Source organism: Rhinopithecus roxellana, chromosome 14, assembly GCF_007565055.1.
Source record: "Rhinopithecus roxellana isolate Shanxi Qingling chromosome 14, ASM756505v1, whole genome shotgun sequence".
NCBI lineage: Eukaryota > Metazoa > Chordata > Mammalia > Primates > Cercopithecidae > Rhinopithecus > Rhinopithecus roxellana.
Genome location: NC_044562.1, coordinates 33,559,190 through 33,582,353, shown reverse-complemented (window position 1 = coordinate 33,582,353; position 23,164 = coordinate 33,559,190). Strand labels below are relative to the sequence as shown.

At 43.5% G+C, this 23,164-nt stretch overlaps 1 protein-coding gene across 5 annotated transcripts; it reads left to right on the top strand.

Moving 5' to 3' along the window:
* Positions 1–24: 24 nt before the first annotated feature.
* TMEM169 (transmembrane protein 169) lies at positions 25–21,187 on the top strand. Of its 5 annotated transcripts, none has more exons than XM_030916762.1 (4): positions 47–117; positions 875–961; positions 14,107–14,395; positions 18,313–21,187. In XM_030916762.1, exons 3-4 carry the CDS (start codon positions 14,125–14,127, stop codon positions 18,933–18,935), a joined length of 894 nt encoding a protein of 297 aa, XP_030772622.1. In that variant the 5' UTR covers positions 47–117; positions 875–961; positions 14,107–14,124; the 3' UTR covers positions 18,936–21,187. The 5 variants fall into 5 exon arrangements, with proteins under 5 accessions (XP_010360623.1, XP_030772620.1, XP_030772623.1 ...); XM_030916761.1 differs by having other exon boundaries at positions 14,003–14,395; XM_010362321.2 differs by lacking the exon at positions 875–961 and having other exon boundaries at positions 25–117; positions 14,003–14,395.
* The last annotated feature ends 1,977 nt before the right edge of the window (positions 21,188–23,164 follow it).

The following is a 23,164-nucleotide window of genomic DNA, read 5'->3' as shown; positions in this document are numbered from 1 at the left end:
CGGCCCCGCCCCTCGCCCCGCCCGCGCGCCGCGGCAAAGCCGCATTCTCCCGGAGCAGAACAGCTCCTCGCCGGCTATCCGCATCCTCCGCCAGCGTCGGTCCCTGGGCAGGTGTGGGTGAGACTCCTCGTTCGTTTTTTAAAATTTCGATGCCATTGGGGAGGGTGGAAGGGAAATGAAAAAAAAAAAAAAAAGAGAGACCAGAAAGAAACCAGCGGGGTGTGCTCTATTTCAAAAATTCAATCCTCAAGGCTGAAGCTCTCACGATTAATTATAATTAAATCTCCAGTGCAGCTGGAAAAGGGCTGCAGCTCGGCGCCCTCGCTGCGCCCGCCTGCCAGGGTCGGACGTCGGCGATGCTGGGGCTCCAGGTGCTGTGTGCTGCTGGCTGGGAAGGAGGGAAAGGGCAGGCTTAGCTGAGGGGGAGAAATCCGACTTTCAGATCCTTTCATCCTTGGGGAGGGAGCCTGGGAGAGAGAGTGAAGGAGAAGAGGAGATACGGTTGCAGTTTTCCACAGAACCAAGAGAATACACGATTTAAAAAATAAACTCAGGCCCACCCCCGTCTCACCTCCCACTCCCCACCCAAGAATCAAGGGGAAAGATCATCTTTACCAGGTTTGAGACCTGATCCATTTCAGCTGGGCTGCATAGCAAGTCCAGAAGAGGATCTTTCATTGAAGGGTGCATGCTGCCTGCAAGATGTATCTATAGGTGTTTGAGATCATGTCCTGTAGTTCATTCCTTGTGCAGGACGGTGAACCCGCTGAGGATGAGGGAAATTTCTCATCTGTGTTTTGGTGCCCAGTAACAGTGATTTATATTCAGATATGCTCCTTATTTTTCATCTTGCTTCCCGCTGTCAACCCACCAGAGTGAGATTACACCTGGACTGGCCTACTGAGACTTCACCATAAGAACTTGGCCAAATGTGCCAGTTGCCGTGGTCTTAACAATCCAGGTGGGATGCTATTTCTAAGGCTGTTGTCAGAGTGTTGCATTTTCCCCTGACAGGTATTAAAACAATATAAAGGCAAATAAATGCCATCATCCTTTTGTTGGACCTACCACCTAGGATTCAAAAGCCATTTGGAAATGGGTCTGGTTGACAGAGGAATCAGACATCACTTCCTCCATCAGGTCCCACCCACCAGCCAGGCTGCGGTTCTTGTTGGACAGCTACACTTCCCTGTTCCTCCATCCTCTTGTCCTTCTCTGATCTCTTTTTAGAAACACTTCTCCCTCTATCTTTGTTGCTGACAGATTCAAATCTACACTCATTAAAGAAAGGGATAAATCTCCTGGTTGCCATTTGCTAGATAGTTTATCCAGGAATCACTTACCTCTACTACTTAAGTCAATTCTGTAGTTAGGACCAATTTTTCAAAATTACAACACCATCACCTCCTTTAAAACAAAGTAAATTCAAACAGGAAAGCTCAAAGTATTGTTGCAGAAAAATATAACTCTTCTTGGTTTGATCCCAATGACAAAGTTTTTTTTTTTTTAAGGAAAAGAACTATTGATTCAGTTCTGAGGGGTAACTTATTCAGGAAAAGTCCAGGCTTTCTTTCTTGTGGGTGGGGACACTTTAAATTCTTTTAAATGATAACTTTGCTGAAGATATAATGTAACATGATTTATGCCCTGGTCTGGACCCATGGATTCTCAGAGGTGTGCCAGGGTGGGTCAGTGGGAATCTGGCTGTTCTGCACCTTCTGTGTGGCTGCTGAGTAGACTGAGAGTGGGATTCTGATGTCTTCCAGTGAAACAGGGACTGGGGGCTGCAAGCCAATTATGCCCACTGAGGATGACAAGGTGCCATTCCTCAGCTGCAAGGAAGCTGCAGGATGAGCAGTCAGAAGGCGATTTTTCACCATCCAGGCAGAACCTGCGATTAAGAGAGCTTTGGGGTCTCTTCAAGTGATCTTTTGTTTAAAATTAGGAGGCATGATCTCTTTGCCTCTGCCTCTGACCTCTGTCAGGGTTTGAAAGTCCACTAATCCGCTAAGTTCCAGGCAAAAAGGCCTGGAAGCACAGCAATAGTTCTGCTGCTTGGACGCTCTTTGTTTTCAGATTTTAATTCTGCCTCCAGTTGAGGCATCTCTTCCCAAGGCCACCACGCCATGCCGCATTGACCACTCCTTTGGTTGAATCAAATGCTGCTCTTCCCTGTGCTCTGCGTCACTGCCCTCTTTGTCCTGGGGAAAAAGGCATTCCTGTGGCCAAGGTCCTCCCACATCCCCAAACCTCTCCCCACGGCTCTGTCATACCCCATTAGCAATGACTGCCTTCATCTTCCCATCCCTCCCCCACCCCATCTGCCTGGTAACTTTATTTTCTCCCCTCTGCAAAGCAGCTGCTAGCTCAGACTGACAGGGGCTTGTGGGATTCTCAACATTTAGACTTCCAGAATCTCAGTGCTAAAAGAATGTCAGTGAGGTATCTGGTCCTGCCCCCACCTTGAAGCAAAACTACCTAGCAATTGTGCCATAACGAGGCATATAAAAGAGCTTACTGATGTCTTTTTATTAAACTTCTCCCTAGTCTCAGGCTTTCACAGAAATAAGCTATTCCTGAGTTGCTACCACTTCACCCAGTCACTTAAAAAGATTTATCAAACATCTACTTGTTGGTCTTCTTCTATGGTACCACTTCATAGAGCTTAGAGTCTAGTAGAAGAGCTATGCAATACATAGCTCTTTACAATACTTAAGTAAAAGAAAATAAATAATTACAAATGTTGGTAAGTCTTATACAGGAAACAAGCTGCTGTGATGAAGAATAATGAGAGGCAGAGCAGGGGGTCAAGTTTTTAGTTCGGGTGTCAAGAAGGGCTCAGGAGGAGACATTTGAACAAGGACTCAAAAAAAACAAAAACGGGCATAGGAAGAGGCAGGGGTGGAGTGGCAGAGCAGCAAAATAGACAGCACTTAAGAAGACCTCAAGCATTTGGAAGCATTTGGTGCTCTTGAGGAATAAATACACAGCCAGTGTGATTGGAGCATAGTGTACCTCCTATGGTGGTATAGATGGAGTGGCAGGATCAGGAGGTCCTTGGGCCACATGGACTTCCACCTGTATAATAGTAGGAAGTTACAGGAGGATTTTAAGCAGAAAACAACCTGATTTTCTTTTTTATTTTTATTTTTGACATGGATTCTCGCTCTGTCTCCTAGGCTAGAATGCAGTGGCAGCGATCTCGGCTTACTGCAGCCTCTGCCTCCCAGGTTCAAGCAATTCTCCTGCTTCAGCTTCCCAAGAAGCTGGGATGACAGGCACGTGCTGCCACACCTGGCAATCTGATATGTTTTAAAAAGATGTTTCTGGTTGAGTGCCGTGGCTCATGCCTGGAATCCCAGCACTTTGGGAGACTGAAGTGGGCAGATTACCTGAGGTCAGGAGTTTGAGACCAGCCTGGCCAACATGGTGAAACCCCATGTCTGCTAAAAATATAAAAATTAGCTGGGCGTGGTGGCACACACCTGTAATCCCATCTACTCAGGAGACTGAGGCAGGAGAATCAGGCCGGGGAGGTGGGGGTTGCAGCGAGCCGAGATCACGCCACTGTACTCCAGCCTGGGTGACAGAGTGAGACTCTGTCTCAAAAAATTTAAAAAAAAAATTAAGTAAAAGATGTTTCTTACTGCTGAGTGAGGAACTGATTGGAAGGCAGCAAGAGTGGAAGCTGGAAGATAGGAGCATTTTTTTTTAGAACCACAGTTAAGAGACAGTGGCCTCCTAGACCAGAAGAGAAGCAGTGGAGATGGGAAAGTGGGTAGATGAATTTAAGAATTATCTGGGCCGGGAGCGGTAGCTCGTGCCTGTAATCCCAGCATTTTGGGAGGCCAAGGTGGGCGGATCACCTGAGGTTGGGAGTTCGAGACCAACCTGACCAACATGGAGAAACCCCATCTCTAATAAAAATACAAAATTAACTGGGCATGGCGGTGCATGCCTGTAATCCCAGCCTCTCAGAAGGCTGAGGCAGGAGAATTGCTTAAACCCGGGAGGCAGAGGTTGTGGTGAGCTGAGATCGTGCCATTGCACTCCAGCCAAGGCAACAAGAGTGAAACTCCATCTCAGAAAAAAAAAAAAAAGAATTATCTGGATAGTTTTTTTCAAAAGTGGCTTAAAAGCAGTTATTCTAAGCATGAGTTGCAGAGTATAAGCATGTTCTTAAAAACCTGTTTTCCCCCCTACGATGACCAAGAGTCCAGAGTTAATGGTTGCTTGAAGCTAACACTCTGTAATATCACATTTGTAATAATCTTTTTTTTTTTTTTTTTTTTCAGACAGAGTCTCGCTCTGTCACCCAGGCTGAAGTGCAGTGGCGTGATCTTGGCTCACTGCAACCTCCACCTCCCAGGTTCAAGCAATTCTCCTACCTCAGCCTCCAGAGTAGCTGGGATTACAGGTGTGTGCCACCATGCCTGGCTAATTTTTGTATTTTTTAGTAGAGGTGGTTTCACCATGTTGGCCAAGCTGGTCTCAAACTCCTAATCTCAAGCGATCCACCTGCCTCGGCCTCTCAAAGTGTTGGGATTACAGGCATGAGCCACCATGACCAGCCTATTAATAATCTTTAGACTGGAAGTGGAAGTGGAAGATGGGCATAGCTTAACTTCCAGAGAAAAGAACAAAGTCCTCTCTCTTCTCTCAAGTCTATTGAGTAAAGCCTTGGAAATTGGGTAAAATTTTCTTTTAACCTCTCTCTTGTGAAATCTAAAAGGAAGGAGAGATGTTTAGAACCTGCTTCTCAGATCAAATACTAACAGCATAATAAAGTATACAAAAATGGGGAAGATAATTAAGCTTTTCTTTCTTAACAGCTGTTTATGTCATATTTCTGGTAAGGCGTTTTCTCTTCTCTGTCCTATCAAGTCAACAAGTACATACTGACTTTGTACTATATGTCCAGCCCTGGGGTTTTCCCGTTGGTGGTGAAGAAGAAGAGTAAGAGAGTTCCTGATCTCTAGAAGTTTGTTATCTACTTAGGAAGATGAATGAAAACTCATGATGCCATCTATAATCCATACAATGATGTGAAATGCTGTGTAATTAAGTATTAAGAGTATGGTTCAGATGGCAAATGCTATTACATTGCAAATAGAAGGAGGCCAAATAAAGGGAATAGAAACATATTTATGAAATGTCAGTCATGTATTAGGCATTTTATACTGGGCCATTCATTGAATTCTCACCATACACCAGCAACACAGGGTTAGGGTGGGAGGAGAGGATATGGGGGCTGGGGTAGTCACAGAAAAGGACGTGAGTGAGTGTGTCTTGAGCCAGGCTTGAAAAAGGTGAAGTGTGACAAAGATGAAGAAACCAACATAAGCAGATGTGTTGAGTAGTCATGTTGTGGGAAAGGGAAGGGGGGAAAACTGTTACTGAATCCTAGGGTGGGGCGTAAATATGGAGAGCCTCAAACACCAGGCAGGCCTTCAGATATATTTTAGTCAGTAATGGCAAGACAAAATAAAAATATTGTTTTGTTTTGTTTTATTAATCACCATTAATACGGTAAAAAATGGTAGAGGAATGTCTTCTATTTTAGAATGTCTTCCAGTTTACAGGAAGTAGTATGAAGGCTGTATTCTGGCATATGGTGGTAGGAGAAATTCAAATGAACAAATTAACAAAAAGATTTCATAGGAATCACTAGCAGTACTTTGAGACTAATTATTATTAGGTATATGGAAATATGTCCTTCATATAGGAAATGGGTTCATCAAAGAACATTCTAGAAGTTTATAGATCTTTGGATAAATGTTGGCGAGTAGTATGGCACAATGAAAATAACATGGGCTTTGAAATTAGCAAACTTGGGTGTGAGTTCCATCCCCACCACTTACTACCTGTGTAAGCTTGAGCAAATTTCTCCTCTAAATGGGAACAATAAAAGTACCTACTTCATTGGTTTATTGTGAATATTGAACAATATGATTATTTTAAAGTACTTAGAGCACTTGGCATACAATAAACATCCAATAAGTTTCTGTTGTTACTATTATTAAGTCCAAGTGTCCTCTTCTGCAAAATAATACTTGCTTCACAAAATTGTTGTACCTAGGCCAGCATAGTGGCTCACACCTGTAATCCCAGCACTTTGGGAGGCCGAGGCAGATGAATCACTTGAGGTCAGGAGTTTGAGACTAGCCTGGCCAACATGGTGAAAACCCATCTGTACTAAAAGTACAAAAATTAGTTGGGCATGGTGGCACATGCTTATAGTCCCAGCTACTCAGGAGGCTGAGGCACAGAAATCGCTTAAACCTGGAGGTAGAGGCTGCAGTGAGCTGAGATTGCACAACTGCACTCCAGCCTGGGTGACCAAGCGAGACTCTGTCTCAAAAAAAAAAAAAAAAAATTGTTGTACCTAGAACAATTGCGCAATATCTAGCACATAGTGTTACTTAATACATATTTACTGAAGCTGGGCACAGTGGCACATGACAGTAGTCCCAGCTACTCAGGAGGCTGAGGTGGGAGGATTGCTTGAGCCTAGGAGTTCAAGTCAAGCCTGGGCAACATAGAAAGACCCTATCTCTAAAAATAAATGAATACATAAATACTTTTTGAATGTGTAATTAAGTGAGATAATGCCTGTACTATATAATCAATTAACACAGAACCTACCAAATTACACAGTCAGTAAACTCCACAAACGTTGTGGAATTTCCTTCTTCGTCCCTTTCTCCTGTCCTTTCCCCCTTTTCCTTTCCTCTTGGTAACACTGAGAGGTTGTCTGCTGTAAATAAACATGAGTTTGGTTTGAACATGCTTTGCTAAAATGATGGGAATTCAATTAGAAAATATTCGCCAGGCTATTGGAGATACAGTCTTGAGATCTAGATTTGGGTGTTCTTGGTATAGCAGTGGTCCTACAGCTGTGTGCAGGAAGGCTGTATATTTCAACAAGAGGAACAGAGTGTGCTATTGAGAATAGAGGACAATGAATTAAGAATCGGGCCTACAAAACACTGGCAATTATGGGTTGGAGAAGGCAGATAAGGGAGCAAAAGAGACAGAAGGAAGGTTTGAGAGTTAAAAGAGAATGAGAGTAGAAAGTTAACGGAGGTGAGGGAAGGTTCAAGAAAGATTTGGAAATTAGTGGAATCAACAGCACTGGTGTGACAAGGAGAATAAGAATGGTGAAGTGGTCACTGTGATCCCCTGAGGCACTTTCAAGACTGTTCCTCACTGAAATGAGTGGATCTGTCATCAAATGAAGGAGAAATAGGGTTTTCAACAGCAAACAACAAAACCAAAAAACCAAAAACCATCAGCTGCTCACTGCAGCTACTACAATTTGACTACTTCTAGTTTTTTATTTTCATTATATTTTATTTTATTTATTTTACTTTTGAGACAGAGTCTCGCTGTCTCGCCCAGGCTGGAGTGCAGTGGCAAGATCTCAGCTCACTGCAACCTCTACCTCCCAGGTTCAAGCGATTCTCCTGTCTCAGCCTCTTGAGTAGCTGAGATTACAGGCATGCGCCACCACACCCAGCTACTTTTTGTATTTTTAGTAGAGACAGGGTTTCACCATGTTGGCTAGGCTGGTCTTGAATTCCTGACTGCAAGTGATCCACCCATCTTGGCCTTCCAAAATGCTGGGATTAGAGGCGTGAGCTACCACACCCGGCCTTGACTTCTAAATCTCAGTGGGGAAATCCTGGACTTTAGAGTTATGCAAGTATAGAGTTAAACCCAAGTTCTCTCACTGCTATATTTAACATGTTGAACCTAATAGGTGAAGTGAGGAAAATAAGACCTACCTGTCAAGCTTGTTGAGACATGCAAGTAAGGTAACATCTATAAAGAGTTTACCTTACAGCCTGACACATAAGGCTTGATAAATGCTAATTTCCTGGCCTAAATCATCTTTGCAAGTGATTTGCATGTGCGTGTGTGTGTGTGTGTGTGTGTGTGTGTGTACAGAGGTTAGGAGGTGGGAGAAAAAGAGGGCAGAAGATTGCAGGAGGAACTGGATATGAGTGGCTATAAACTATTTGATAGAAAAGCTTGGTGGAGAAAAATGGGATATCAGATAAAGTGGCAAGGTAAAGTTATTTTTTTCTAGATAAGGAGCTCTGAGTTTGTTTGAAGGCAAAGAGGAAAGAGCCAGTAAAAGGAAGTTGGAGCTATTGGAGAAGGAGGAAATCAAGGATGAGGAAGAGATGGTATCAAGAGTCAAGTCAGGGTGGTCAAAGAAAATACCTGTTTTCAGACCACTCACACTGGGGGAAGCCAGCAGCCCTGACATCTTTAGAGATCTTGAAACAAAACCAGCTAAGCCACTCTCACATTTCTGACTCAGAGAAACTATTTATAGGAATCCCACAGAATTTTTGAGAAAATTCTATTCACAGAACACTAAAAGGTTCAGAAACCATACAAAACAAAACAAAACAAAAGGCTTTTGGACCTCCAAATTCTATAGGCAGGAAGTAGGTAGAGAAGACTACTCACCACCCAGCTAAGGCACTCCCCGTTTCTTGACACACATAATTGTGTGAGATAATAACTTTTTTATTGTTTTAGACGTTTACTTTTTGGGTAATTTGTTGCATGACAACAGATAATTCATATTTAGTACTGAGACATCTGATATCATTCCAGCCTTGCAGGAAACAATAAAAAATACCCCCATATTTAGGAAAACACTGTTTTTTCAGTATTCGTGATAACAAGTAGTCACCAGAACTGGTTTTAAACGTGTTAAATCAACAACTGCCTAAGTGAGCACGTTTTTGAAAGCCAGCATCAGAGTGCCAGACCCTGATTGGCCAAAAGTCAACTCACACTAGTGTGAAAGTCAGCCAAACAGGGACAGAGTCACTCACCTGATTGACTTTCAGAAACAAATGACTGACTGATGGGTTAATTTCCAAAAACAACTTTGCTGAGTGCTATGGTATGGTTTGTGTTCCCCCAAAATCCATATGTTGAAATCTTAGCCCCCAAGGTGATGGCTTTAGGTGAGGCTTTAGGTCATGAAGGTGGAGTCCTCAGGAATGGGATTAGTACCCCCATAAAAGAGACCCAGAGGCTGGACTCAGTGGCTCACGCCTGTAATCCCAGCACTTTGGAAGGCCAAGGCGGGCAGATCATGAGGTCAGAAGTTTGAGACCAGCCTGGCCAATATGGCGAAACCCCATCTTTACTAAAAATACAAAAATGAGCCAGGCGTGGTGGCGGGCACCTGTAGTCTCAGCTAACTGGGAGGCTGAGGCAGGAGAATCACTTGAACTCGGGAGGCAGAGATTGCAGTGAGCTGAGATTGCCCCACTGTACTCCAGCCTGGGTGACAGAGTGAGACACCCTCTCAAAAAAAAAAAAAAAAAAAAAAAAAAAAAAAAAAAAAAAAAGAGGCCCAGAGAGCCAGCTCCTTCAACCAGATGAAAACACAGTGAGAAGGTACCCTCTATGAACCAGAAAGTGAGCCCTTAACCAAACCCCTAACCTTGATCTTGGACTTTTTGCTCCCAGAACTGTACGAAATAAATCTTTGTTGTTTATAAGCCATCTAGTCTACGGTATTTTCTTAGTGGCTGCTCAAATGGACTAAGATGCTGAGGGAGATTGTTATTATTCAATTGAACAGGTTTAAAACTGGTTCTACTGTCTACTTTTTACCATGACTACAAAACAATCCATCTTTTCCTAAGTTTGTGGGAATATTTTGTAGTCTCAAAGGATAATGTTCTAATTGTAGGGAGATGAGGAAGTCATGTTTCAAGGTAAATCAAGGACAGTGTCTCTGTCCTGTGACTACTGTGAGTAGACATTGGCTGGGCACCTTTCTAAAATGAGCTGTGCCTGAGGCAAAAAATAGCCCCCTAATGTGAATGGCCAGGAGCTCACCAACCCTTTACATTTCGTATTTCTTATCTAAGGTTTTAATGGGATGTTCAAAAGTCATCTCTCTTTTTGCCTCCAATAGGATTGTCCCTCTCCGCCATCAGCTGACAAGATGATCACATTTATCTTTTATATCCCCAAGAGACTCCAAAGCTTCTCTTAGCTACTATTTTCTATATTAGTCTGTCCCTGGGCTCAGGAAGCTCTTCCAGTTATCTAACATTGGCCTCTCCCATTGTGCCCAACCAAATCAAGAGTGTCAAACACCATACCTTTTTTATGTTTTTTTAAATTAAATTTAAAAAAATTTTTTGAGTGATTCACCTGCCTTGATCTCCCAAAGTGCTGGGATTAGAGGCATGAGCCACCGCACCCAGCCACCTTTTGTTTGTAAGGCCGATTAATAAGGGTCATGATCTCCATGCATGTGTTCACTTTGCCCTGCCACATCTTCCTAGAGCACTACCCCCTCAACAAAGAGAGAGGAAAAGGGAACAAGAAGTATGAGATTTGTAACTTGCCTTCTCACATGTACTGTTTAACATTTCTGTCTCCCTTCTGAACATCTAGGCACATCTTCAAAGAAGGAGTAAGGAGTACAGAACATAAACCTTCTCCCAGCTCAAAAGTTCTGGTCCTTTAATCTCCTCAGGGTCTCAACCCTTAGTGTGAAAACTTACACTGTATAGAAGGCCAAGGAAGGCCCTTCACAAGCTGCCCCAGGAAACTACAGAGAAAAACAGAAGATTTAAGTAGGAAAACACAGTGGATTAGGGTGGCCTCCCAAGCTGTGATCATTGCACCCTTCAAGTAGGTACAAAGTGGTTTGTTCAGAGGTCATTCCTACCATAGAATTACCATGATGCAACTTTCTGAGTGTCAGTTTACAAGAGGACTTGATCTGGGAAAATATTTTTGTATTAAACATTCTACTTAGTAGAATTAGAAATGTATATATATACACATTTGTGTATATATACATATGTATAAGTACATATATAGATATACATATATATGTATATCCTGGAACTTTAAGTAATAATAAAAAGAAGAGTGTGTGTGTGTATTTGTTGTTGTGTTTAACAACAAAACCTGAAAATCTTCACCTGGGGGTGGATTGCGTTCAGCCTCCACATTCAGTTTCCCATGGGTAGAGGTCCACTGTCCTCTGTGTTGAGGCCACTTTGGTAGAAGAGCCCTGGTCGAGCTCATCATTGCCCAAGACCTGCTCAGCATTCTAATGGTTGGATTACTTGTCCTCTGGAGCTATTTACCTTCAGAGGGCTCTCTCCCCTGCTTCTCCCTGGGTACATCTTTGTACTTTTAGACACCTCAGCCAACTTAATCTCCTGGTCCAGAAAGCTCCATGTATAAGAATTTAGAGATAATTGCGCTCATTCTGCCCACAGTACACCCCCCAGGCAAAGTCAGGCAGTGAGGATGTAGTGAAACCTGCCCATTTCTTCCTGTGGATCCTACCACTAAGATTCCCAATTCTGTCACTGGGTGCCTGATTTATTCCAGGCATTGGGTTTAGTGCCCAGGTATAAAATTAATTTAGATCCAACACCTGCCAATCCAACGGAAAGACAAAGAAAATTAACAGAGGGGCCAGGCGCCGTGGCTCACGCCTGTAATCCCAGCACTTTGGGAGGCCAAGGCGGGCGGATCACGAGGTCAGGAGATCGAGACCATCCTGGCTAATAAGGTGAAACCCTGTCTCTACTAAAAATATAAAAGATTAGCAGGGCGCGGTGGCGGGCGCCCATAGTCCCAGCTACTCAGGAGGCTGAGGCAGGAGAATGGCGTGAACCCAGGAGGCGGAGCTTGCAGTGAGCCAGGATAGCGCCACTGCAGTCCGGCCTGGGCGAAAGAGCGAGGCTTCTCAAAGAAAAAAAAAAAAAAAGGAAAAGAAAATTAACAGAGGACAGAGGAAATACTGGGTGAGAGGGCAGCAGAGGAAAGCTCCCCTGCCTGGAGGGGGAGAAAAAGCCATTCCATTGGGCTTAAAATTCACCTAAATTTTGGAAACATTGAAATGAGAAAAAAAAATATGTATTTTGGTATTTGAAGAGATATGATATACAGTCCTTCCTGTCACATGGTAATTACCAAAGATATACAATTTTTAGACATGGGATTTGCTTCAAAATGAATGGAGCCTAGTGGAATCCTAGAGCCTGGTGAAATTTGTGTTTCTTTCTTCTCTCCACTGCCCCACTCCCATCCACTGGGCCAGTCCACTAGACACTGGGAACATTTGAATACACATGAGAGGAGAAGAAGCTTTATTATTGGGAATAAAGGGATGGCAAATGGTGTACATGTGGCAAGAAAGGAAAGGCTCAGAGAGCACTGAAATACAGTGAGGGATTTGGGAGTTGGGAACAAAAGTAACAGCTAGTAACCTGGAGTTGCTGAAGAGTGTACAGCCTCGAGGAGTGTGGGGCAGCAGGGTTGTGAGCAGAAGCTTGCTATTCTCAATAATATGCACAGTTATTTGAAAAGTGGGGAATTTTTTGGTAAATAGCTTGGAAACTTTTTATATCCATCGGGGGTGCCACTATAGTTCATAAGCTATTTTTCACAGTATAAATGCCAATAATATTGCATAACAGCAGGAACATTTGCCTCTTTCACTAGGATTAAAACTGAGTATGTTAAAAGTGCATGAGAGTATTCTAGCCAATAAATGAAGAAGTGAGAGAAATGGAATATCATCATTCGGTAACCCCTAATGATTTAATGGGTATAGTCAGTGGCCATAAATGGGCTATTAACTTCACAAAAAGAGTCAACCAGACATTAGGGGACTTCTAATGGAAGTACAAAACACCACCACTAAAATTGTCTTGCCAAACAAGACAAACCATCAACCAAAACCATTTCAACATGAAATTGATCAAGACTTTCTATGTAACTATCAACTCATAACACAGAGTTCAGAGGCATATGCTGTGGGGATGCAATCAGCAAAAACCAGACTATGAGAATCTGCACGATAAATGACCTGCTTTCTTTAACAAATAAGTTACCAGGAAAAATAATGAAGGACAGGTATATAGACCTGCAATGTCCAGAACAGAAAGTGGAGAGACAATGTTATTTTAAGGGTGAAAGTGAAGCCTCTCCACCGCTCTTCCAGCATGTGATAGGACAAATCCCAGCAACTTTTTGAGATTGTGGGCTGACAAGAAGCCAGGAGACAGATTTCCTTTACAGAATAGCAAGGTAGACATGGTTGGTGAGGTTGTACCATCTTTGAGTGGCTTGCTTAATGTTATATTTATCCATTTGAGTATAGTTTTAATGTATGACTCAATAGCCAGAAGTCTGGAATACTGGTCCCAGCCACCTGTGGTTTTTTTCTTTTTTCTTTTTTTTTCTTTGACAGAGTCTCACTCTGTCTCCCAGACTGGAGTGCAGTGGCACGATCTTGGCTCACTGCAACCTCTGCTGCTCCAACCTCCACACCAGGCTCAAGTGATTTTCCTGCCTCAGTCTCCCAAGTAGTGGGATTACAGGCACCCACCACTGTGCCTGGCTAATTTTTGTATTTTTAGTAGAGACGGGGTTTTGCCATGTTGGCCAGGCTGGTCTCGAACTCCTGACCTCAGGTGATCCACCTGCTTCGGCCTCCCAAAGTGCTGAGATTACAGGGGTAAGCCACCACGCCTGGCCTACCTGTGATTCTTAACTCTCATTTACTGGTAAGGCTTCCTCACCCAACTTCGTTATACTCTGCATGCTCCAACTAGAGGCTGATTTCTACACAAAAATCGGTAACACAAGCAGACTATGCTAACTACTTAATGTATGTAAAAAAAAACAATAATTGTTGACTTTCATATGAATAAGGAAAATGCAAATTATGACAACAATGAGATATAGTATTCCTTCACATGGATTTTGCCAAATATTATATGTTTGTATAAATGACAAAAATATTACTGTAGCAAAAGTTTATTCACTATCTATTGTAAGAGATTTCTATTGCACTCCCAAAATAAAGTGTTGCAAGAAGTAAAGGGAGAGGAAGGCTTATGCCAAGTTGAGGATCCTTTCCCACATTCCTGTCCATCTCACCCCATTTGCTTCCTGTTGATGGCTTTGCTTTCCTATCTTTCAGGTGGAATGCATCCTTGAGACATGCATAGCCCCATCTAGGAAGACGCTCTGTGATGTGTGAACTGTGAGTTTGCTCAACGAAATCCGACTCTTTATAATACACAGGTAGACGTCAGGGCTGGGATGGAAGATCCAGCAGCAGTAGAAGGCCAGGTCCAGCTCCCAAGCCCCCACCAGGGCTCTCTCAGGAAGGCTGTGGCTGCTGCCCTGGCGCTGGATGGGGAATCCACAATAGGGCGCAGGAAAAAGAAGAGGAAAGAGTCACGCCCAGAATCCATCATCATCTACCGCTCAGACAATGAGAAAACAGATGAGGAGCCTGGTGAATCAGAAGGTGGAGATCGGCCTAAAGAGGAGGAGGGAGATGATTTCCTAGACTATCCTGTGGATGATGGTAAGTCTCTCTAGCCCACTTGTTTAAAGCCATGAGAAGGAAACCAAAAGGGTATCTTCCAGAACAGACAGGCATATGCTCACTGACCTATTTCTTCTTGGTGATACATTTCTTCTTGCAATATTACCATCTTTTATTTATTTATTTTGAGACAGAGTCTTGCTCTGTCACCCAGGCTGGAGTGCAGTGGCGTGATGTCAGCTTACTGCAACTTCCACCTCCTGGGTTCAAGCGATTCTCCTGTCTCAGCCTCCTGAGTAGCTTGGACTATAGGCATGCGCCACCATGCCCCGCTAATTTTTGTATTTTTAGTAGAGACTGGGTTTCACCATGTTGTCCAGGTTGGTCTCGAACTCCTGGCCTCAATTGATCCACCCGCCTCAGCCTCCCAAAGCACTGGGATTATAGGATGAGCCACTGCGCCTGGTGCAATATTACAGTCTTCATTCAACAAATGGTATTTACTGAGCACCTATTACATTTTTTCTAGATAATACAGAAATCTCCACCCTTTCAGAATTCCTAATGTAATGGAAAAGGCTGATTTATACACAAAAATTGGTAACACAAGCAGACTATGCTAACTACTTAATGTATATAAAATAATAATTGTTGACTTTCATATAAATAAAGAAAATTATGAGAAAAGTTGCCATAAGAAAATCATATGGCAAATTATGACAACAATAAGATATAGTATTCCTTCCCATGTAGGCTTGCCAAAAATTGGGTAAAATATGAATACATCAGTATGAGAAAATGGATATACTTCATGCACCTTAGTGAAAGTGGAAACTGCCTCAACTACTTTGTGGAGGAAACTTGTCAACATTTATTAAATATTTAGTAAAATTCACAGTTCAAAACATGCATACCTCATGACCCAGAAATTATCAATATCTACTCCATGAAACTTGTGCCCATGTTATCCTTGTATAAGGAGGCATGTATAAGAATATTTGTTGCAGCTAATGCAACTATGACGTATTTGTATTAAGAATTATTGTGGAGGCTGGGCATGGTGGCTCACACCTATAATTCCAGCACTTTGGGAGGCCAAGGCAGGCAGATCACGTGGGGTCAGGACTTTGAGACCAACAACAGGAGTTTGAGACTGGCCAACACAGTGAGACCCCATCTCTACTAAAATACAAAAATTAGCCGGGTGTGCTGGGGCATGCCTGAGGTCCCAGCTACTTAGAAGGCTGAGACACAAGAATTGTTTTAACCTGGGAGATGGAGAATGTGTGTTTGCAGAATGTGGAGGTTGCAGCAAGCCAAAATCCTGCCACTGCACTCCAGCCTGGGTGACACAGCAAGACTCCATCTCAAAAATAATAATAATTATTATTATTATTGTGCAGCCATAGAGAGATGAGGCAGATCTATTTGTGTAGGTGGATAGATCTCTAAGACATATGCTCACGGTGAATAAGATAAGCAATTTCCCTGCTCTTCTGCAGTTGACCTTCAGGGAAAGACAGACAGTGAACAAGTCAACAAATAAAAGATACTTTTTCAGGTAATGGTATGAGTTCCAAAGATGACAAAACCACGCTGATGGGAAGATGAGTACTGGTGGAGGGTGGAAGGTGGTGGCGGAGAGATTGCATGGTTGTGAAAGGCTTCTCTGAGGAGGTGACGTTTGAATTGATCCAAATGACATGAGGGAGCCACCGTGACAAGTTCTAGGGCAGAGTTTTTGGAGGAGGCGGAACAGCAAGGGCAAAGCCCCTGAGGTGAGAGCAGCTTTGACCTGTTTATGGAAAGGAGTTATTTCAGTGTAGGGAGTATAGGGAATAAGCGGGAGGATGGTGAGAGGAGGACAGGAAGGTGGACAGGGGCTGGATCCTGGTGACCCTTGCAGGTCTTGGCAAAGAGTTTGGGATTTGTTCCAAGTGCAAGAGGAAGGCAATGGAGGACTTTTAAGCAAAGAGACATCATCTCGTTTATATTTGTAAAAGATCACTCTGGCTTCTCTAAAAAGAGTGAATTATAAGGGTTAAGACTGGATGCTGATGGGAGACTATTGTGTCCCTACAGCCACAGTAGCACTAATGGAGAAGTTCGGGTGATAGCAGGAGAAAGCTGGATTCAGGATGCAGTCTGAACTTGCTGATTGACCAGAGGCAGGGAGTGAGGGAAAGAGGAGAATCAATGATGACTCCTGGGTGACTGACAGGAATGGCAGGGAGGATAGATGGTGGTGTTTACCGTGATGAAGACTGGGAAAAGATGGGGCTTGGGGGACTGCACATTCCTTTTCTCTGGGTACGCAGAGTTCCTGCCACTATCCAGGGCCCTGCTCTTTAGGTGACTTCGTCTTATCTCTCAGCTGTGGGGCAGGAGGCCACAGGGCCCAAGGCCCATGCCTGCCTAAAGCCTGTATTTTCCCATCCCCACCCAGACTTCTAGGGTGGCCAGAAGATGGCTATTTTGTTCTGTGTGGGTGCGTCATGTATGTGTGTGTATGTGTGGTGTGCGGTGTGGGTGTGCTATATGTGGAGGTGTGTGGGCTGTTTGTGTGTGTTGTATGGTATGTGTGTGTGGTGTGTGGTGTGTGTGTGGATGGGTGTAGGTGGTGTGGTATGGGGGAGTATATGGTGTATGTACGTGTGGGTGGTATGTGTGTGGTGTGTGTATGTGTATGGTATGTGTGGTGTGGTATAGTACGTATGGGTATGTGGTGTGTGTGTAGAATGTGTATATTATGTGGTGTGTGCCTATGGCATGTGAGTGGGTATGTGTAGTGTGTATATGTGGAATGCGTGGGGGGTAGCATTTGTGTGCATGTATGGTGTGTGTATGTGCGGTGTGTGTGATGTGTCTATGTGTGTGTGGAGTGTGTGTGGTGTGTGATGTGTGTACGTTGTGTGTATGTGTGGTATGTATGGGTATGTGGTGTGTATATGGCATGTGTATGTATGTGTTGTATGTGGTAGGTGTGGGGAGGTTGTATGTGGCATGTGTGTGGTATATGTGTTATGTATGGTGTTTGGTGTATGTGGTGTGTGTATGGGGTGTGTATGTGGTATGTGTATGTGATGTGCATGATGTGTGGTGTGTGTGGAATAGTGTCGTATGTATATGGTATGTGTATGGGAGATGGCATGTGTGTGTGTGTATGGGATAGTGTCATGTGTATATGGTATGTGTGTGTGGTGTGCATGGTGTGGTGTGTGTATGGGATAGTGTCGTGTGTATGTGGTATGTGTATGGGAGATGGCATGTGTGTGTGTGTATGGGATAGTGTCGTGTGTATGTGGTATGTGTATGGGATATGGCATGTATGTGTGTGTGTGTGTGTGTATGGTGTGTATGTAGTATGTGAGAGGGTGTATGTGTATGGTATATGTGGGATGCATGTGTGTGTGCATGCAGCCCCTAGATGTGAGGGCTGGATCAGGCATGTGGGGGCCCCCTCTCAGAAAGCACAAAACTAGGCGTGAGAAGGGAAGGTGATGGCTGTCCATCAGTCCAGTGCACACACATGCAGTCTTGACAGAGTAGCTGATACACAGGAACAGTATCTTCACAGCACCGGTTACCTAGAAATAGGATCATCATTTGCATCATGTCTGTATCAAAGTTCCTCACACTCCTCCATGCCACAGAGATTGTGCCAAGATTGAGGCCTCCAAAAGCAGAGAGAGTACATAAAAAACAAGCTTAACATGCCTCACAATTTTATCAGGGCCCAGGCACAAGGAGTGAGAATTCACGTAGGAGCAATAACACCAGTGGTCGCCTTCCCAAGGGAAACCCACTCAGTCCACCATTGAATCACTGACTCAGGACTGTGCCAGATGCTGTAAAAAAGGCTACTCTTGTCTTCATGCCCAGCCTAGGAGGGTGCGACATGGAGATGCAATGCCCACTCTTCTGATCTTGACTCTCACCTCCTTTGTACCCTGCAGATATGTGGAACCTGCCTCTGGACAGCCGCTATGTCACCTTAACTGGGACCATCACACGAGGGAAGAAAAAGGGTCAGATGGTGGATATCCATGTCACATTGACAGAGAAAGAGCTGCAGGAACTGACCAAGCCTAAAGAGTCATCAAGGGAAACGACGCCTGAAGGAAGAATGGCCTGCCACGTGGGAGCCGACCGTGGGCCCCATGTGGTCCTCTGGACGCTGGTCTGCCTGCCTGTGGTTTTCATCCTCTCTTTTGTTGTCTCTTTCTACTACGGCACTATCACCTGGTACAACATCTTCCTCGTGTATAATGAGGAAAGGACCTTCTGGCACAAGATCTCGTATTGCCCCTGCCTCATTCTCTTCTATCCAGTGCTCATCATGGCCATGGCTTCCTCCCTGGGCCTCTACGCCGCTGTGGTCCAGCTCTCATGGTCCTGGGGAGCATGGTGGCAAGCTGCCCGGGACATGGAGAAAGGCTTCTGTGGCTGGCTCTGCAGCAAGCTGGGTCTAGAGGACTGTTCTCCCTACAGCATTGTAGAGTTGCTTGAATCCGACAATATCTCAAGCACTCTCTCCAACAAGGACCCCATCCAAGAGGTAGAAACCTCCACGGTCTAAACTCCCAACAACTTACTTCCTCCTCTGGCCCCAGTAGCCTATATATCATCTTAAAATTCCAGCAGATTCTTCCTTTAAATTACCCCCTGCTCTCCGCAGTTCTTCTGGGAAACCATAGTCCATACTGATCAGTTTTACCATCTTGAGGGTTCCAGGAGGGCAGGGAACAGATGAGCCATTGTGCCAAAGCAGTTCATCCAATGGACAAACTCTTCTTGATTCCCTGCCCTAAAATCACCATTTATCTAGGACAACGAAACTCTCCTATGTGTCATTTTGGGAGCCTGAAGGTGTTACCGGTGCCTGGAACTGAGGGGAGTATGTGACTAAATGTGTCAGGGAGAATAAAGAACCTCAGGGGTAACCACATCCACCAAGATAATAGACAGGGATGGAGTGAGACATTTAGGAAGCTGGGCTACCACAGTGTAGCAGAAGGTAAACATTTGTGTGCATCATTTAGATTTAGATTTAGCTGCATAGAATTAAAACCCTAAAATATCAGTGGCTTAAACAAGATAGAAGTGTATGTCTTTCTTGTACAGAAGAAGTCTGGAGGCAGACCATCCTGGGACCCTGTGAAGTAATCCAGGTCCCAGGCTTCTTCTATTTCTCTACCATTAGTAGGATGTGACCCTTCTCACCCTTATCCTCAACATCCCAGTGCTGATTACATCTTCAGCCATCACATCCATGTTTCTGATAAAATACAGGAAAGGGCAGAGAAGCACACATCCTTCCTGTTCAAGGAGACTTCCCAGAAGTCCCACTCAATTCTTCTTATATCTCATTGGCAAGACCTCAGTCACATGATCTCATGAGCAAAAGAGGCTGGAAATGTGGTTGTTGGGCTGGGTAGCTATATTCTCAGCTAAATATTGGGTTCACACTAATTGAAGAGAAAAAGGAAGAATGGTTATTTGTTTTATGTTTTGTTTTGTTTCGCTTTTTTAGACGGAGTCTCACTCTGTTGCCAAGGCTGGAGTGCAGTGGCACTATCTCGGCTCACTGCAACCTTCGCCTCCTGGGTTCAAGCGATTCTTGTGCCTTGGCTTCCCGAGTAGCTGGGATTACAGGCGCATGCCACCAAGCCCGGCTAAGTTTTGTATTTTTTTTTAGTAGAGATGGGGTTTCACCATGTTGCCAAGGCTGGTCTTGAACTCCTGACCTCAGGTGATCCACCTGCCTCGGCCTCCCAAAGTGCTGGGATTATAGGAAAGAATGGTTATTTTTGTAGGCAAGTCAGAATCTTTGCCTCACAATGATCATTTAAATACATTCAGAACCCCAAACTGCTAATATGGTTTTATTTATTTATTTATTCATTCATTTGTTTATTAATTTATTTATTTAGGCCTGAATCTTACACAGAGAATTTATACATAGATATTAGCTACATATACTTCGAATATGCTATACATAGATATTAGCACCTCATATACTTTGCAATTAAGCTTCTGTAATGTCATGTGATTTGTTTTTGGAAAGGAATAGTGGACAGGAGAGTACAATTTATAATAGTAGCATAACTCTTTGTCCTGGTGGTGGAGGTGGGACGAGGTGGTGTTATTTAACCTAGATTAAAGACCAGCAAGGGAGGAATTGCATCTGCCAAAGTTTCCTCCAACAGAGATCAGTAGCCCCAAGCACAAAGAAGCCAGATTTAGCCTTCTGTTGTTTGGCAAAACCTTACTCAGAGCTTTACTCCCTCAGACCTTTCTGAGTTTAACCACAGACATGATCTTTGCTGTGCTGAGAAACTTGTGTCTTCCTGGCCTGTAGGGAGTGTAAACCAGATTAGTCCAGATTAACAGACTCTGAACTTAAAAAACAAACAAACAAACAAAAAAAAAAGTCACTCCTAAGGGTGTCCTTCTAGTTTCAAAATATCAACTCCTTAGAGGTCAGCAGAATTGGGAGATTTGGGTCCTTATAAGAATAGCTGGTGCTCTTTTGTTCATATCTCAAAACACAGCTGTTGAAAGAACTGCTGTGATGAATCAAACCACAGGAGTTGGTCATGCTCCCCACAGAGAGCCCAGGACATTTGCCTGATGTATGGTGCTGAGCTCCACCTTCAGAGGAACTCTTTTTTTTTTTTTTTTTTTAATAGCTATTATTAGCTTGACAAGAAAAAAAGTGCCCAACAGTTTTAATGTTAACTTTGGTGCTCTATGGTGCATTTGCAGAGATATGAACAATTAAAATGAAGACAAAGAAAATAAAAATAAAGTCTGATTATCATTTGCTCATTTTGTCTTTGAAGCTCTTCAAAATTGCTTTGAATGCTATGGCTTGCAGAAAAAGGGTGAGCATGATGGCTGTCCTATATGTATGTTATATATGTAATGATCTTAATATGAGTCCTTATGTTTGGACTCTTTCCATGCTTCACTAATTTTGGGGAATTCTATTTAGGTGGACTATTTTCACAAACCACATTAGAAACTTGCAACCACATTTGTCCCATTTTTCTGGGGTTGGGGAAACCAAGGGGAAAAGCCAAAAAGTCATGATTAGGACACAGGTAAAGTGGCTGTGGTGCCATGGAAGAGTGTGGGATGCTGATGAGATCATACCCAAGAGATACCTAGATAAAGTTGACATGGCCTTCATCTAGCGGAACAAATAGGCTCATCATCTAGTGGAAGAAATAGGCTTGTAAATTAAAATCATTTCAAAGGGGTTCTATAGAGGTATGTAAAAGCCTAGACTAGAGGAAGGAAAAACAACCAAACAGAACCAAAGTGTCTCATCTTTACTCTCAGCAAACACCACAGAGACCATTAGAGGAGAAACTGGAGAGTTCAATACCATATTTGAACAATTCTTTTGGCTCATAGTTACCTAATCATCGTGGTGAATGCCAAGGAGGAGGACTATATTTTCCAGTTGCTTAACAGCCATAATGTACTGAGCTCAATAAACCATGTCTGGCCCATAGGGTGACACTGATGTGTTTCCAAGTCATCTTGTCTATTGACATTAGGTGGCACCCTTCATTTCACTTCACATCCAAGAAGAATAAAATGCATGATTTTCTATAAAACAAGATTCTAAATCTTAAAAATAACTAATTTCAGATGATGTGAAAGTTTCATGTTGCCATTTTGGAATGGCTACCTGGAGCTTAATTCGTGCAATGCTGAAAAATATTAGTGGACATCTCACTGCTCACATCTGTTTGGGATATAAACTTTTTTTTTTTTTTTTGGGATGGAGTTTCGCTCTTGTCTCCCGAGCTGGAGTGCAATGGTGTGATCTCTGCTCACTGTAACCTCTGCTTCCTGGGTTCATGCGATTCTCCAGCAGCTGGTATTACAGGTGTGCCACCACCATGCCTGGCTAATTTTTGTATTTTCAGTAGAGATGGGGTTTCACCATGTTGGCCAGGCTGCTCTTAAACTCCTGACCTCAGGTGATCCACCCGCCTCAGCCTCCCAAAGTGCTGGGATTACGGGCATGAGCCACCATGGTGGCCAGGATATAAAATTTTATTTAATATCTGTACTCTGTTAATATTCTACCTATTTTCTCAGTTACCCATATAACCATTGTAACAGCTCTCTGTCAGAGCACAAAGCCTGTATATTTTAATTTTTTATAATGCTCACGAAGTCATTACTCATATAGTTCACTTTCAAGGTAATATCAAATGCAAGCATATTCCAGCAACTTAAATTATAATTACAAAATAAAAATTTTATTTGCCTTCGTTAACCACCTGAAGGGAGCACATTGTCTACATTGTAGCAATAGTTCAAAAAAATCTCTGTTGTTTCAGTTATTTATTACTGCTGTAACACCTAAAACACAATGGCTTAAAATAACAGCATGGTGTGCACCTGTGGTCCCAGCCCCTTGGGAGGCTGAGGTAGAAGGATGGCTTGAGCCCAGAAGGTGGAGGTTGCAGTGAGCTGAGATAGAGCTACTACACTCCAGTCTGGGTGACAGAGTGAGATCCTGTCTCAAAACCAAAACAACAACAACAAAAAAAAACCCACCAAAATAGCCATTTGATTCCTTTGCTCACAGTTCTGTAATTTGTGCAAAGCTTGGTGGAAACTACTAGTCTCTGCTCAATGTTTCTAGTGCTGAGATTGCTTCCTAGGGAGGATCTTCTCCCTAGACAGCCTCACTTGCATGGCTGCCAAGTTGGTGCTGGGTGACATCTAGGTTACTCTTGGGGCTGTTGGTGCTCAGTGCTTGTAGTAGTCTGCTTGGGCTAC